Raw genomic sequence first — 13,231 nt, 5'->3', positions numbered from 1 at the left:
TTATAATATGAGCAATTAAGTCTGATGTGGACACTAGGGTTGTGAAGCATTTCAGTACAGATCGACTTGACTGCCTCACCAGTGAGGCTGTGCGGATGGTGGCAAAGTGCTCAGGGTTGCGATGGTGTTTGCGCTGTGGGGGCTGTGCAGGTGGCGCCTGGGCTTCTGAGGGACGAGGATGTGTTTCAGGATTCTCAGGGTAAACCTCCTCCCTTTCCTAATGGACACAAAAACAGGAAAATGTATATTCACTGTTCACAGTTGCTTAGTATAAAGAATCTCTGATTTGGGTTATACTGAAGGTTTCTGTGATATTTTAAGAAGAGGTGTGTGAACGTACAGGTTTCAGATGTATGACCGAACTGTTAGACATAACAGTGTGGTCTTTCTCCAGATCAAGTTCACTCTTGTCATCGGCAGCATCAGGAAGGCTGTTCACTGAGCTGCTCTGAGAGCTCGCACTGATCGACATGCTGGGAATGGACTGATTACTGCCCACACTGCTCACTGTGCCCGTGCGACCAGTATTGTGCTCCGACTCCTGAACACACACAAAAAAACAGCAGTTCAGAGCATAGCAGTAAAACAACAACTCTATTTAAGTCAAAAAACAGAGTTGGCTTAAAAAGACTGAAATCATTAATGACAATTCTTATAATTAAATTAAAAAAAAATATATTAAATAAACTGCATAAACTTCATAAGTTTGTGTTAAACCTGATAGTCATGTTATTTACCAGGATTTGAGAATGACCCAAAGATCATCCTGTACTTACAAAAGGAGAACATTCGGCCTTTTTTCAAAAGTGTTCAGTTTTAAAGGTACACGATGACTTTTTTTTTTTTTTGTTAAAAATGTATTTAAATAACTAGTCAATAAATCACCAATCTTGTTTTTATTTTACCCTGATTTACTGTGGGTAATTTCATACATGCATCACTCACCCATCTCATCATATCCATAAATAGAGAAAAGTTGGTCCCCCTACTTTTACACGTGTGGGAACGGCATAGGTTAAAGGGTTAGTTCACCCAAAAATGAAAATTCTGTCAGTAATTACTCACCCTCATGTTGTTCCAACCCCGTAAGACCTTCGTTCATCTTCGGAACACAAATTAAGATATTTTTGATTAAATCTGAGAGCTGTCTCACTCCTCCATAGGCTTCTAAGGGACTGAAACTTGCTGGCCCAGAAAAGTTATTAAAGAGATCGTTAATATAGTCCAAGTGACCACAGTGGCTCAATCTTAAGTTTATAAAGCGACGAGAATACTTTTTGTGTGCAAAAACAAACAAAAATAACGACTTTATTCCACTATTCATTTCCTTCTCTCTGGGCCTCGAGAGTTAACGTAGTGTTTTTGCGCAGCGCGTCAGTGTTGCACGTCACCACGTAGGCTCACTATTGGCCGACGCTGGTCATGTGTGTGACGCGCTGCGCAAAAACACTACGTTAACTCACGCGAGGCCCAGAGAGAAGGAAATGAATAGTGGAATAAAGTCGTTATTTATTTATTTTTTTAGAGCGCAAAAAGTATTCTCGTCGCTTGATAAACTTAAGATTAAGCCACTGTAGTCACTTGGACTATATTAACGATCTCTTTAATAACTTTTCTGGGCCAGCAAGTTTCAGTCCCTTAGAAGCCTATGGAAGAGTGAGACAGCGCTCAGATTTAATCAAAAATATCTTAATTTGTGTTCCGAAGATGAACAAAGGTCTTACGGGGTTGGAACAACATGAGGGTGAGTAATTACTGACAGAATTTTCATTTTTAGGTGAACTATCCCTTTAATTGTCACAACGTGCGAAAAAAGGTTGACGTGGAGCCGCTGAATCTCAAACCTCAGAGGAATCACCTCTGAATCACACCGAACAGAGGAGATTCGCTGGCAAAAAGAGAACGCGAAAGAGATCAAAATCTCATTAGCTTGGCTTTTCAGAGAGGGTGAGACCTGAGGGATTTTAAATGTTGCAAAAGCAATGCGGAGATGGTGGTTTTATTACTCAACAGGTCAGAAAGGTATTTTATTGAACAGATAAATTGTCATTTGTAGCTCTCTAACAGAGTTCATTGTAAAGCATCATCTATTGTGAAGGGTCATTTCATTATGGCGTAGAGCTGTGCTGGAATAGTACCGTGTCTATTAATGGGTATAGCTACAGTAACATTTGGATCTCTAGTCAGCTTGAGATCCATTTTCATCTAAACTGGTTATATCTATTAAGCCTAGTAGTGAATGTTTTATGAGCTGTAGGATAACCCTATTAGATAGCCGAAGCACACCAAAACAACGTTCTTCCGCTAAATGCATGCAGTTTTGTTTTTTAACCGCTAAAGGGCCAAAGTTGTACCTTTAAATTTGATTTTGAACACTCAGATCTTTTCTCAGATATTTGGACTAATTTATATGAGCCAATCAATGTTAAAGCACTGGAACTAGGGATGGTTTGAGATCTGACCTCATCTCCCTCCTGGGTCTCAGTGGTCGGCCCATTGTGGGACTCTTGAAAGAGGATCTTCTTCATCTTGCGATACTGTAGGTTGTCCAGCTCTCGGACTGCATCTTTTGTCCGCAAAATTAAATCCATCAGAACAGATTCTGGCCTCTCTCGCAGGACGAATGCATGCTATTGTTTTTGCAAAGAGTGCAGAAAATAAGGCAGTTAACCAAGTATTCAAGTGGATTATTAAGACTAACAAACAAAAAGGTTATTTAAATTTCTTGATAATTCAATGCAAAGTGAACACCTGCAACAGATCCTCAGAGTGTGGTCGGTCTTGGGGGATTTTCTGAAGGCAAGAGTCAACAAAATTTCTAAAATAATCCGTCCTGAGGAAAGAATAACACAGCAGGTTAATCGACTCGCTAATGCAGAAACCGCTCAATATTTTTAAATAAAGTTAATTAAATTAAATCTGTTCCTCTAGTTTTACGTTCTCTTTATGAACTTTTTGAAGCATAAAGGGCCGTACACACCGGGACGAATATCGGCGCACGTTATTAGCCAGCGGTTTTCGTGTTCACACCCAAGCGATTTTCGCTGACGATGAGCCGAGTGAACATGCAAATTCATTCCCTGACATTAGATGGCGCTTAATACCACTCCATAACAGTGCTCTTTTATCAAGATTTTTGTAGTCGCTGTCGCGTTTGTATAGTTCTTTATGTTCCGACACCAACGAGACCAGCAGCTCTACATTCATCTTGCCTTGCATCTTCCTCGTCTTATTTCTTCCCGGCAGTGTAGATGCTACTCGGTGTATATCTTCTTCGCCGTTACGTATGTGTGCTCGGCAAGACCGTTTTGTGTTTGAGTGCCCCCAAGTTGTGTTTTACTGTAACTTCAGAAGCTCCAGACACGTGAGCAAAAGCGCCAATCTCATTGGTCAGATAACCAAAAAACCCGAGGCGTTTTTTTTTTAAATTACGCTTTTACGCGTGGCGTTTTTCGCGTCGGTGTGCACACTCACATTGGCGCCCTTTGTTTAGTCACGAGGCGTTAAACGTCGGCGAATATCGCACGCGAAATTCGTCCCGGTGTGAACAGGCCTTAAAAGTGGTGGTAGTTGCGTAGCTGTCAATGGAGGGACAGAAATCACTCAGATTTTATAAAAAAATATCTTTGTGTTTCAAAGATGAACGAAAGTCTTATGGGTTTGGAACGACATGAGGGTAATTAATGATAGAATTTTCATTTTTGGGTGAACTAACCCTTTAAATCAGAGACTTAATTTATTTAATTATTGCCCAGATACTCGCAATTCACATGGAAAAAATGGTCAAACAAAATATTCAGATTTACTACCTAGCCTTAATGAAAAAAATAAATAAATGAAATATGATTAAAATTAAATAAGAATAATGGTTTTGAACAAAATAAATTAACAGAATTTATTTAGTAGATCTACTAAATAAATGCTGTTAGATTTATTTAAATCTATTTATTTAGTATCATACCATAGCGAGTAGAACAAAAAGGGAAATCATTTAAAGAAAAGAAACTAAATATTTTCCAAATTATATTTTACGTATATTTGTAATATACAATTTTACACCGTATAAATTGGTTCTCTGGATATGAAACAATATAGCTGCCTTTTAAATTTTAGGATGGGGTCTCACATGATAAACATCATATTTGGGGTCTCTATGGCATCTAAAAGACTAAAAAACCCAGCTATAGATTACTAAAGACAACACTAGAGTTTCATGTTCAAATTTATCATCACTAAATAAATAAATAATTTTATTAAAATAAAATAATTTAAGTAAGTAAATTTATATAAATAACTAATACATCTAACAGTACAGTACTATAGTACGTTTTAGGATGAGACTGATCATATTTGGAGTTCATAAAAAAAAGATTGAAACCCTGTGTTAGAGGACTCACCATTCACTTGACTGCAGTGTGGGACTCTCATTCTGCGCTATATGGTATAAGGCACTCATCGCATTCATGTTAAACAGAGGAGGCTTCCTTTCCGCTACAGCAAAAAGGAGAGGCAAAAGTTAGCTTGACTTTCACACTGTGAAAGACGCACAATTCAATTTACGATGAGCAGCACTTCTTCGTCACCTAGTTCTACGCAGGTAATCCCAAGAGACCAGATGTCAACCTTTCCATCATACTGTCCCTCGTCCATGGCTAAAATCACTTCAGGGGCCATCCTGAGAGGAGACGTATGTGTTAGTAACCAGGCTGTGTCAATGGAGTCATTATTAGGGATGCACCGATTGGGAAATTCTGGGCCGATACCGATACCGATGTTTAACATAACAACTTGGCCGATGGCCGATGCCGATGCCGATGTTTTTTCTTTTTGTTATTTATTCCTTCTTTTGTGCCACTGAAACATACAAGTCTTTCGGCTCTTGATCACACTATCCTAGAATGAGCACAAATTCAATCAGACCAAGCAATTTATGAAACAAAAAAAACCTTTAATGTCACTTTCTGGTTGACAGTTATAACCTTATTTATAAGTTCTTTTTCAGTTGTTATGAGGAGCAATATGAGAGAGAAATTTGGTAATCATTGTCTGACCCAACAAAAAAAACATTATAATATTCATTTTATTTTTCGTGTTCGCATTTATGAGGGAAAAAACACGGGTGAATGTTCATATTAAATTTTAAACGCGCACGCGCTCTTCTGCGAGAGAGAGAGAGAGCCCCGACCGCGCGCGCGCTCTCACTCACTATTCAGAGCGGTCAAGCTTCCCCGTACTTTTTGACAAGCGTCCTTGACAGGGAGGCCAGAGCTTCTTTGCAGCTCAAGTCGGCGGCGGTGTGTACAGTTAACGCTCTATCTGTTGACGGCGCTGAGGGAAAAGCTCCCGCCACTGGAAGAAGCGGTCGCCGCCCATTTGTGTCCTCCTGCGCACCCATCAAAGCCGTGCAGAACGTCTTCAGCACTCGCGGATCGTGCATACTCCGCCGCTTCTTCTGCTACACACCATGGTCGTTCTTTTCTCGAGAAAAGGAGTTTTCTCATAGAAAAATAAATAAATAAATGCGTCATTGTACCCAGCACTTCTGAAAATGCACTTCCGAATGCGTCTCTGTCCCCAGCATATCAAACCAAACTGACGCCCATGTGACATCGGCGAATGTCATTTTTATTTCCCGATGGCCGATGGCAGTTAACGAGGCAAATATCGGCCGTTACCGATGTTCAGCCGATGCATCGGTGCATCCCTAGTCATTATTATTAAAGATCCTCAGTGTGCTCACCAATATGGTGTCCCCACAAAAGAGTTAGCTGGAGAGGCGATGGAGGCAGAACCAAAATCTGCCAGTTTGACTTGTCCAGGCTCGGTCAGTAGGATGTTCCCAGCTTTGATATCCCTGAGTTAAGATGACAATATACACAGAATAATCAACGTTTTCTTTGACACCCACTGGTAATGCATTGTGAAGACTTCCCACATCTCAAAATCCAATCAACAACCCAAGCATAGAACCAAGTCCCTATCCTACATTTTTTTTCTTTTTCCATAATCAGTAATACTCGGATGTACTCCACAATATGGAAAAAAAGGTTGATTACTACTTATGTTTCATTGTAACTTTATTTGTGAGACTTGTGACCATAAGAACCATATGTTTGTGAATCAGACAATAGTGGTCTGTATGTTTGTCGTCCCTTGCATTGAATTCAATGCAGACTTGCTAAAACAATTTAATTAGAGACTGCACTGTGCCGCAAATGAATAAATGTGCAAGAAACCCTCCCAGAGTAGTCCAACAAGGTTTCCTGTCTTCAGAGCAAGAATGCAAAATCTATTAGCGGAAGCAGTCATGAAATTCATTTGGTTCCTGTGGAACCAGTTCTCGATGCCCAACACTAATAGGAAAAGGAAAAAGAAAAAGCCACAAACCTGTGAATCATGTTATGGGAATGAAGGTATGCAAGGCCCTGCAAAGCACCATGTGTAATTGCTGCAATCTCAATTTCCTGAAGGGGCTTCTTGTGAACTAAACAAACAAAAACAAAAAAACGGTAAAGTTGCATGTTCATCAAAGTGACAATGATTTACATTACACTGATGCATTTGACAGACCTTTCATCCAAAGTGATGTACACTGCATTCAAGATATACAGTACATTTTGTCAGTTCATGCATTCCCTGGGAATCAAACCCATAACTTGGTGTTGCTAGCACTATGCTCTATTATTTGTAATAATAAATGTAAATGTTAAAGGCACAGTATATAATTTTTGCCATTAGAGGTCACTTATTCAAAACAATAACAAAGGCATAGTTTGATGACGCTGTGAAGGAGCGTGGAATGATGGGAGTTGACAGGACTCAAATCATGTTCATGAATGAGGTATGAAATTAAATAGAGTTTTATAACCTTTAAATTTGATCACGTGATTTTATTTAATTTTAATTAGCCACAAGTAACGTAATGTTCATTGCTAAATTACTACTCATACATGTCACTTTATTTGTCAAATTAAATGGTGGGGTAACGCAGCGCAGTTTTACGTGTACAAAACTATTAAACTAAAAGCACATTTAAGCGTACCCACAGCATTTGCAAAAAGGCTGACTTACTATTTAATTATGTTTAACACATACTGTGTATTTAATTACACTGCCATAGACTTGTAAAACAGTGTTAGGAAATGCCACACTGATATTGATCCTCGTTTTATTTCTCATCTTTTCCAAAACTATTCGACAAAGCCTGCTGAAAACAATAACGAATAATTGAGGTCCATGACGAAACAACAACAGGAGTGGCGTGCCAGAGACGCTAAAATGACTACTTCCGCATTTTTTCATTAGACTCGCTATGCTGCCATGGTTTCTACGGCACCCAAAGTGGAAACCGAGGATGACGGCATTGACAGGCGACGCAATGAGGGCGTTACACTGGTTAAAATTGCGAATTTCTCTGGATTTAAACATTGTTGTTAATATTTGGGATAATGTTAGTACACAAGCGAATAAAATATATGACACTAGTAGTGGCTAGTGGTTTTTGGATATTTTAATGCAAAAATCTTACATATTGTGTCTTTAAAGCTTAGATTTGATCATAACTCATTTTTGAAGAAATAAATAAATAAACACACATTTTGGATAAAATACTGATCATGCTTCCACATGAAGCCAAATGTTTGGCATCTCACCTTCAAGGAGGTCCGAGGCTGAGCCCAAACAGTACTCCATGACAAGCTGAGGAGGGGGAAAAAAGATGATAAAATGAATATTGTGTTTTTATGCACTCATTAACATCTCATGCCAAAGAGTGATAGTGAGAATGAGTGATTCAGAAGAGAAAAAGAAAGAGATCTTACCCATGCTGTGTGTTCCCGCAAGTAGCATCCTTTATACTCTATGCTGTTTGGGTGTTGTATTCTCTGGAGAAACTTGACTTCCTTAATGATATCCTGCCATTTCTAAGTAAAGAGAAGAAAGCATCAAGTCAAACAGTCTTCTTTCAAACTGGCCGGAAAAGCATACAATGTATTCCAATTTTCCACTTGATCACTGTATCCACTATTGACAAGAGCAGACTGGACATATCGATTAACTAGTACAGGTCCTGAAAAAGAAAGTCAGTCCTAAAGCTTCTGAAGGATTCTTTGCAGAGATTATGTGTAATCCGATTACTGCTAATCTGAAATTACAAAGGAAATGCTGCCACCAGCTAAAGTATGAATGGCATTGGTGCTTCACTTCAATCTGAGGTGTTACAGGAGATTTAATGTGACTTCAGCAATTGACTTTAATTTGCTCGTATGATACTGAGCCAAGTCACTGTTTGAGAGCCAAGCCATAGTTGTTTGTGAGTATGAAACAAAGAGACTAAAATATATATTAGTTTGGAATAATCAAGATTTCATGTTTTTCATACAATTGTCTTTCACCAAGACAGCATTTGATCAAAACTACAGTAAAAAAGGTTATTTTGTGAAATATTATTACAATTTAAAATAGCTTTTTTTCTATTTGAATACATTTTTAAAATGTAATTTATTCCTGTGACAACCACTATTCCAGTCTTCAGTTTCACATGATCCTTCAGATAATTGTAATATGCTGATATGCTGCTAGATTATTTTAAGTTATTAATAACTGAGTACAATTAATAATAGTTATTATTATCAATGCTGAAAACATTTTTGCTGCTTAATATTTTTGTGAAAATCATACTTTTCTGCATAGAAAGTTCAAAAGAACAGCATTTATTTGAAATGGAATATATTTCACAATATTACAGTGTTTAACGCATTTTTGATCAAATAAATGCAGCCCTGGTGAGCATCAGAAGCTTCTTTCAAAAACATGAAAAAAGTCTTATAGTCTTATAATGCAATCATTTCTATCACTGTGCCCACCCTCAAAAGGAAAAGCTGAATCCACAACCAAACTGTTGCATGACTGTATGTAATGACTCTGGAATGTAGGAAAACTGACCTCATTAGACTGTTTCCCACTGTAGGACATCTTCTTGATGGCCACCACCTCTGCAGTCCGCGCATCCCGTGCCTGAGCAATATACACATCTGATATATCACAATCTAATCTCCCAAACATTTCATAATGTACTGTAACATGCATTAAGATGACAAAACCTATTAAACAGATAAAACATACAAAATAGACCGCGCCAAAGCTGCCATGACCGATCTCACGGAGGTCTGTGAAGAGCTTCTCGGGGTCCTCCTTGAAGAAGAGATCTGAGATCTCGGGGTCCTTCAGACTCCCTGCCCTGCTGGTGGAGGGCATGCTGCGAGCCGGGGCCGCGCCGCGCTCGCAGGGGACTATCTGGCCGTCAGGCCCCGCTGGTTACTCATCTGCCAGAGGGAGGCAGTGTACGCATAGAGACCTGTAAACAAATATAGGCCTAATCAATATATGTAATAGAGTTGACACTTTATCAGGCTTTCTGAAAAAATAAAAAACAATAATAATAAAAACGTTCAGCGTTTTAATCAAATTCTTCATTCATTTCTTTTTAGTTGTATCCTGTTTTGACAATGAAAACAGGATACAACTAACAAGCGTGCGCTTGTCTGAAGTTTAAAATCATTGGTTACCCATAAGCCAATCACATAACGTTTGGTTAAGAAGTGTGTTATGCGCCGACTTGGCTGCATCGAACTTCCACTGTAAACACATGTATGATGCGAAAACAAAACCATCGAGCGAAATACTAGAGTGAACATGGCTGTGAACGACTTTTGCAGATTATGTGAAGTAAATCTACACATCCACGGTACAATCAGCGTCTACGTCACGGCTCTCAGCCCGCCCTCTGTTCGTTGATTGGCCGGCTGTTTTGAGGCCGGAGGAAAACTGGGAGATAGGTCGCTATCTCAGACTGAGTACAGTAGCGAACTGAAATTGAGCGGAAGTACGAAGTCTGACGTAGTCAGGCTATCAATTTGATACTGTAAACGTGGTTTGATGTTGCATGATCACCAAACAGTCTGATTTATGTGCTGTTTGGGCTACGACACCATATTATTTTTTATTAAGAATAAGAATATTTAGTAATTTTATATATATATTTTTTTAAACTGAATAGGGGCAATGGTCTGGAAAAAATAATATTTTTCCATACTTTTCCAAACTGCGTAGGAACCCTGTGTGATCAATTACCATAACAATAATCTCACCTAGCCTAAATGTTTGCTCACTCAATTGTTTTTTTTATAATTTTGTTGTGCTGTGTGTTTGTTGCACAGTAGATTAAACACAGCACAAAGCAGCTTGATTTCAAACTTTGAATTGAATTTACAAAAAAAAAAAGTAGACAGTCAGTCAGTAATAAAATAAGAACAAACAAACAAATTACAAATGATAGCACCAATACAGAATAACAGAATAAAGAAAAAAATAGAATAAACAGTGCTTTAGGTTTTTCAGGTAGATCTAAAAGTAATATTCAGAAATACTACAGAAATTGAACAAAGTAATCAAATGTAAAATAACACTGGATTGTCTTAATTAAATACAGGAATAATCCTTACAGACCTTTAAGACCAAACGCATGAATATTTGTGTGTATTTGACAGTTTAAGAGCAAAAGCAACGTAAAAGAATTCAATTGGGAAATCCCAAGCAGTTTGAGAAGCAGCTTCATGTGTGTGAGCACGAAACCTGCGGAAAAAAATAATGTATGCCAAAATTCAGGCCTTGTAGCACCAACTATATTCAAATCAATGAGCAAATGAAAGAGTGATTGAGGCTAAGTTAAGACTGCAGGTAGGACTAACCAAATGTGGACTAACCCTTTTGCTCATATGGGACTCATAAACCACATAGAATCTGATCTTTTCAATTTAGATTTGGGCCACTTCCATATGTGGTCCTAAATCCAATACAGGTTTTGTTTGTATCTTCTAGATAGGCTACTGAATATGATCGAGTGAAAGCACATTTTAAACAAGTAGCACTTATTCACAAACGCAATCAAAAAATGCAGAAATCTGTAACAAATGTAGCGACCCATAGATAAAATAACTGACAAAAACGTTATTTTAATCTTTTCAAACAAAATCTGAACTGCAAAAAGCAGCAGTGATATTTAACTTTTAATGCTGATCACCATGTAATAAGCTTGGCATGTCCTAGGAAAAAATAATTTGCACACGAGTGTTCCAATAAACCACATTGAAACTATTCTTCTAGTATTTAATATAGCCTATGTTATGAACAGATTTTGGGTGAGATTTCAAAGCATATAAATATTTTAGCCACAAATTCCCTCAGGGAGTGAAGATGGAGCAGTGTTGGGGTAGTACCTTTTCAAAAGGTACACTTTTATACCTAAAGGGTGCATATTGATAACTTAAAGTTACATATTAATACCTGTCCTAAAGTGAACTAATACCTAAAAGTAACAAAAGTGTACTTTTTGGAAAGGTACCGCCCCAGGAACAGCTTTTGTACACTTGAAATAGCCTAGTTAACCCTGGGTCATTCTAAGCTCTGGGTAAACGGAATCCTGGGTTATCTTTTTCACCTTTTCACACTGCTCATACTATACCCGGGGTTAACAGTTAATCCTGGGTATTCATAAATTGCCAGTTCACACTGCACATTCCTAAACCCCGGGTTAAAGGTTTAAGTTTGTACTCACTGGACAAACGCACCATTGCCGTTTGATATTTTTCCTATCATACACAGAAACAACTATTTATATGCATCGCGCGTTGTTGCCATGACTGCCTAAAGTGCGTGAATATAAGGCACGCGATTGGTTGTGGATGCTAAGCATCTAGTTGTAACATTCTAACACCGCATCGTTTCACACTGTACAAGTTTGGCACTGCAATGCAGAGTTAACACCGCAAAGGTGATGCTAACCCTTTTCTAGAGCAGGGTTTCCTAACCCCGGGTAAAAACTGGTGCTAACCCCACATCTAAATTACAAGTGTGAAATGCTCCTTTACCCAGGGTTAAAAGTGGTGTTCAGAACAACGATAACCCGGGGTTAAGCGCAGTGTGAAAGGCCCTAGAGTGTATGACAGTGTGCTGCGTGTCATCTTTTTATTGTTCTTTTGCGCATGCGGGTCAGTTCTGTTGAACAATGATCTGTTCACACTGAAATCTGATATTGGCCACATTTAAATGTGAACAGCTATACAAAAGATCTGAGCAATAAATCAGAATTTATCACTAAGGTTCGCAGTGTGAACGTGGCCTAAAAGGAGGCGGGTGTGTCAGAGATGAGGAAGCGCAGCTGGTGTCTGTGTGTCGATACTGTGGAAAATGAATATCAGAACCGTTTCAAATATTTCAGGAAAAATCTATATTTTTGACAACACTAGTTACCTGCCCAGATCTTTATTTTCCTTTTACAAATCTGTAGGTTGAGCTGCAAATACAAGATAAGCCAGATGAGCGTCTGTGGATTTGTTAAACAGGAACAGACCATGAGGCCACAGTACCTGTCTTATCTTCAGATACTAATTCCAAACAACGACCGGTGACCTGACCTTTGTTTACAGGCTGTAAATACAGTAATGTCGCAGCACGACAGCTGACGTGCTCCCAGCTTTCACATTGACCTGCTCTGCTGCATTCTTATCACCTCTTCAGGCTCATACAGGTTTGGAGGGATCTGAAGCAATGTGTTGAATAACAGTCAAACTCTGGGCGTGTTCATGAACCATTAGAGCTGATTAGCTGGATAAATGAAAGACCAATTGTGGGTAGGTTACCTCTTTTCCATTCAAATGGAATTTCCACTGACTTGAGAGCCGAAGCGATGACATAACTGACTACATTCCAACATAACACTTGTAGATGTTTATCTGTAGGGAGGGTATGAGTTTTTATGCCATGACAAGCTGCTTTTTTTGCAACCGTCAGACATAAAACTCAGTACTTAATTTATCAATGAAGTGGCTAGAGTGGCTGCCTAGCATGTCACATCATCACTGCAAATCATATTTCTACTTTAAGGTGCTTTGGTGATTATTATTATTATTATTTTTTGCTTCAGTTGTTGTTACGTTAAAAACTTTAGGCTAATTGGTGTCGTCATTATACCACCCTCAGCACTCTGTGAAGTTATATTTATGGTCGAGACCAGAAAATTTGTCAAGTGCAGAACGGATTATTTTGGCTGGAAATGTGTGGAAAGGGTACAGGCTGGGCATTGGCACCCTGTGTAGACACTTCTTATTCAGTTGCTCAAAGCAAACATATTCCAACAAGTCCATTGTGCGGTCAGTTAAGACCACTGGCTTTT

At 38.7% G+C, this 13,231-nt stretch overlaps 1 protein-coding gene across 1 annotated transcript in view; it reads right to left on the bottom strand.

Moving 5' to 3' along the window:
* Positions 1-13,231, bottom strand: part of taok1b (TAO kinase 1b) — a 36,999-nt gene that overhangs the window by 10,068 nt on the left and 13,700 nt on the right. The window contains exons 2-13 of the mRNA XM_081391379.1: positions 9,124-9,355; positions 8,944-9,015; positions 7,821-7,922; positions 7,653-7,698; positions 6,388-6,484; positions 5,741-5,854; positions 4,584-4,675; positions 4,398-4,491; positions 2,752-2,833; positions 2,463-2,630; positions 341-541; positions 80-217 (exon numbers count right to left, since the gene is read on the bottom strand). Of these exons, the coding sequence (XP_081247505.1) occupies positions 80-217; positions 341-541; positions 2,463-2,630; positions 2,752-2,833; positions 4,398-4,491; positions 4,584-4,675; positions 5,741-5,854; positions 6,388-6,484; positions 7,653-7,698; positions 7,821-7,922; positions 8,944-9,015; positions 9,124-9,255 (1,338 nt within the window). The 5' untranslated portion in view covers positions 9,256-9,355. The remainder of the gene's footprint in view (positions 1-79; positions 218-340; positions 542-2,462; positions 2,631-2,751; positions 2,834-4,397; positions 4,492-4,583; positions 4,676-5,740; positions 5,855-6,387; positions 6,485-7,652; positions 7,699-7,820; positions 7,923-8,943; positions 9,016-9,123; positions 9,356-13,231) is intronic.

This window comes from Scardinius erythrophthalmus, assembly GCF_964197995.2.
Source record: "Scardinius erythrophthalmus genome assembly, chromosome: 17".
NCBI lineage: Eukaryota > Metazoa > Chordata > Actinopteri > Cypriniformes > Leuciscidae > Scardinius > Scardinius erythrophthalmus.
Note: the sequence above shows the minus strand (reverse complement) of the source record. Positions and strands in the feature narration are given on the sequence as shown.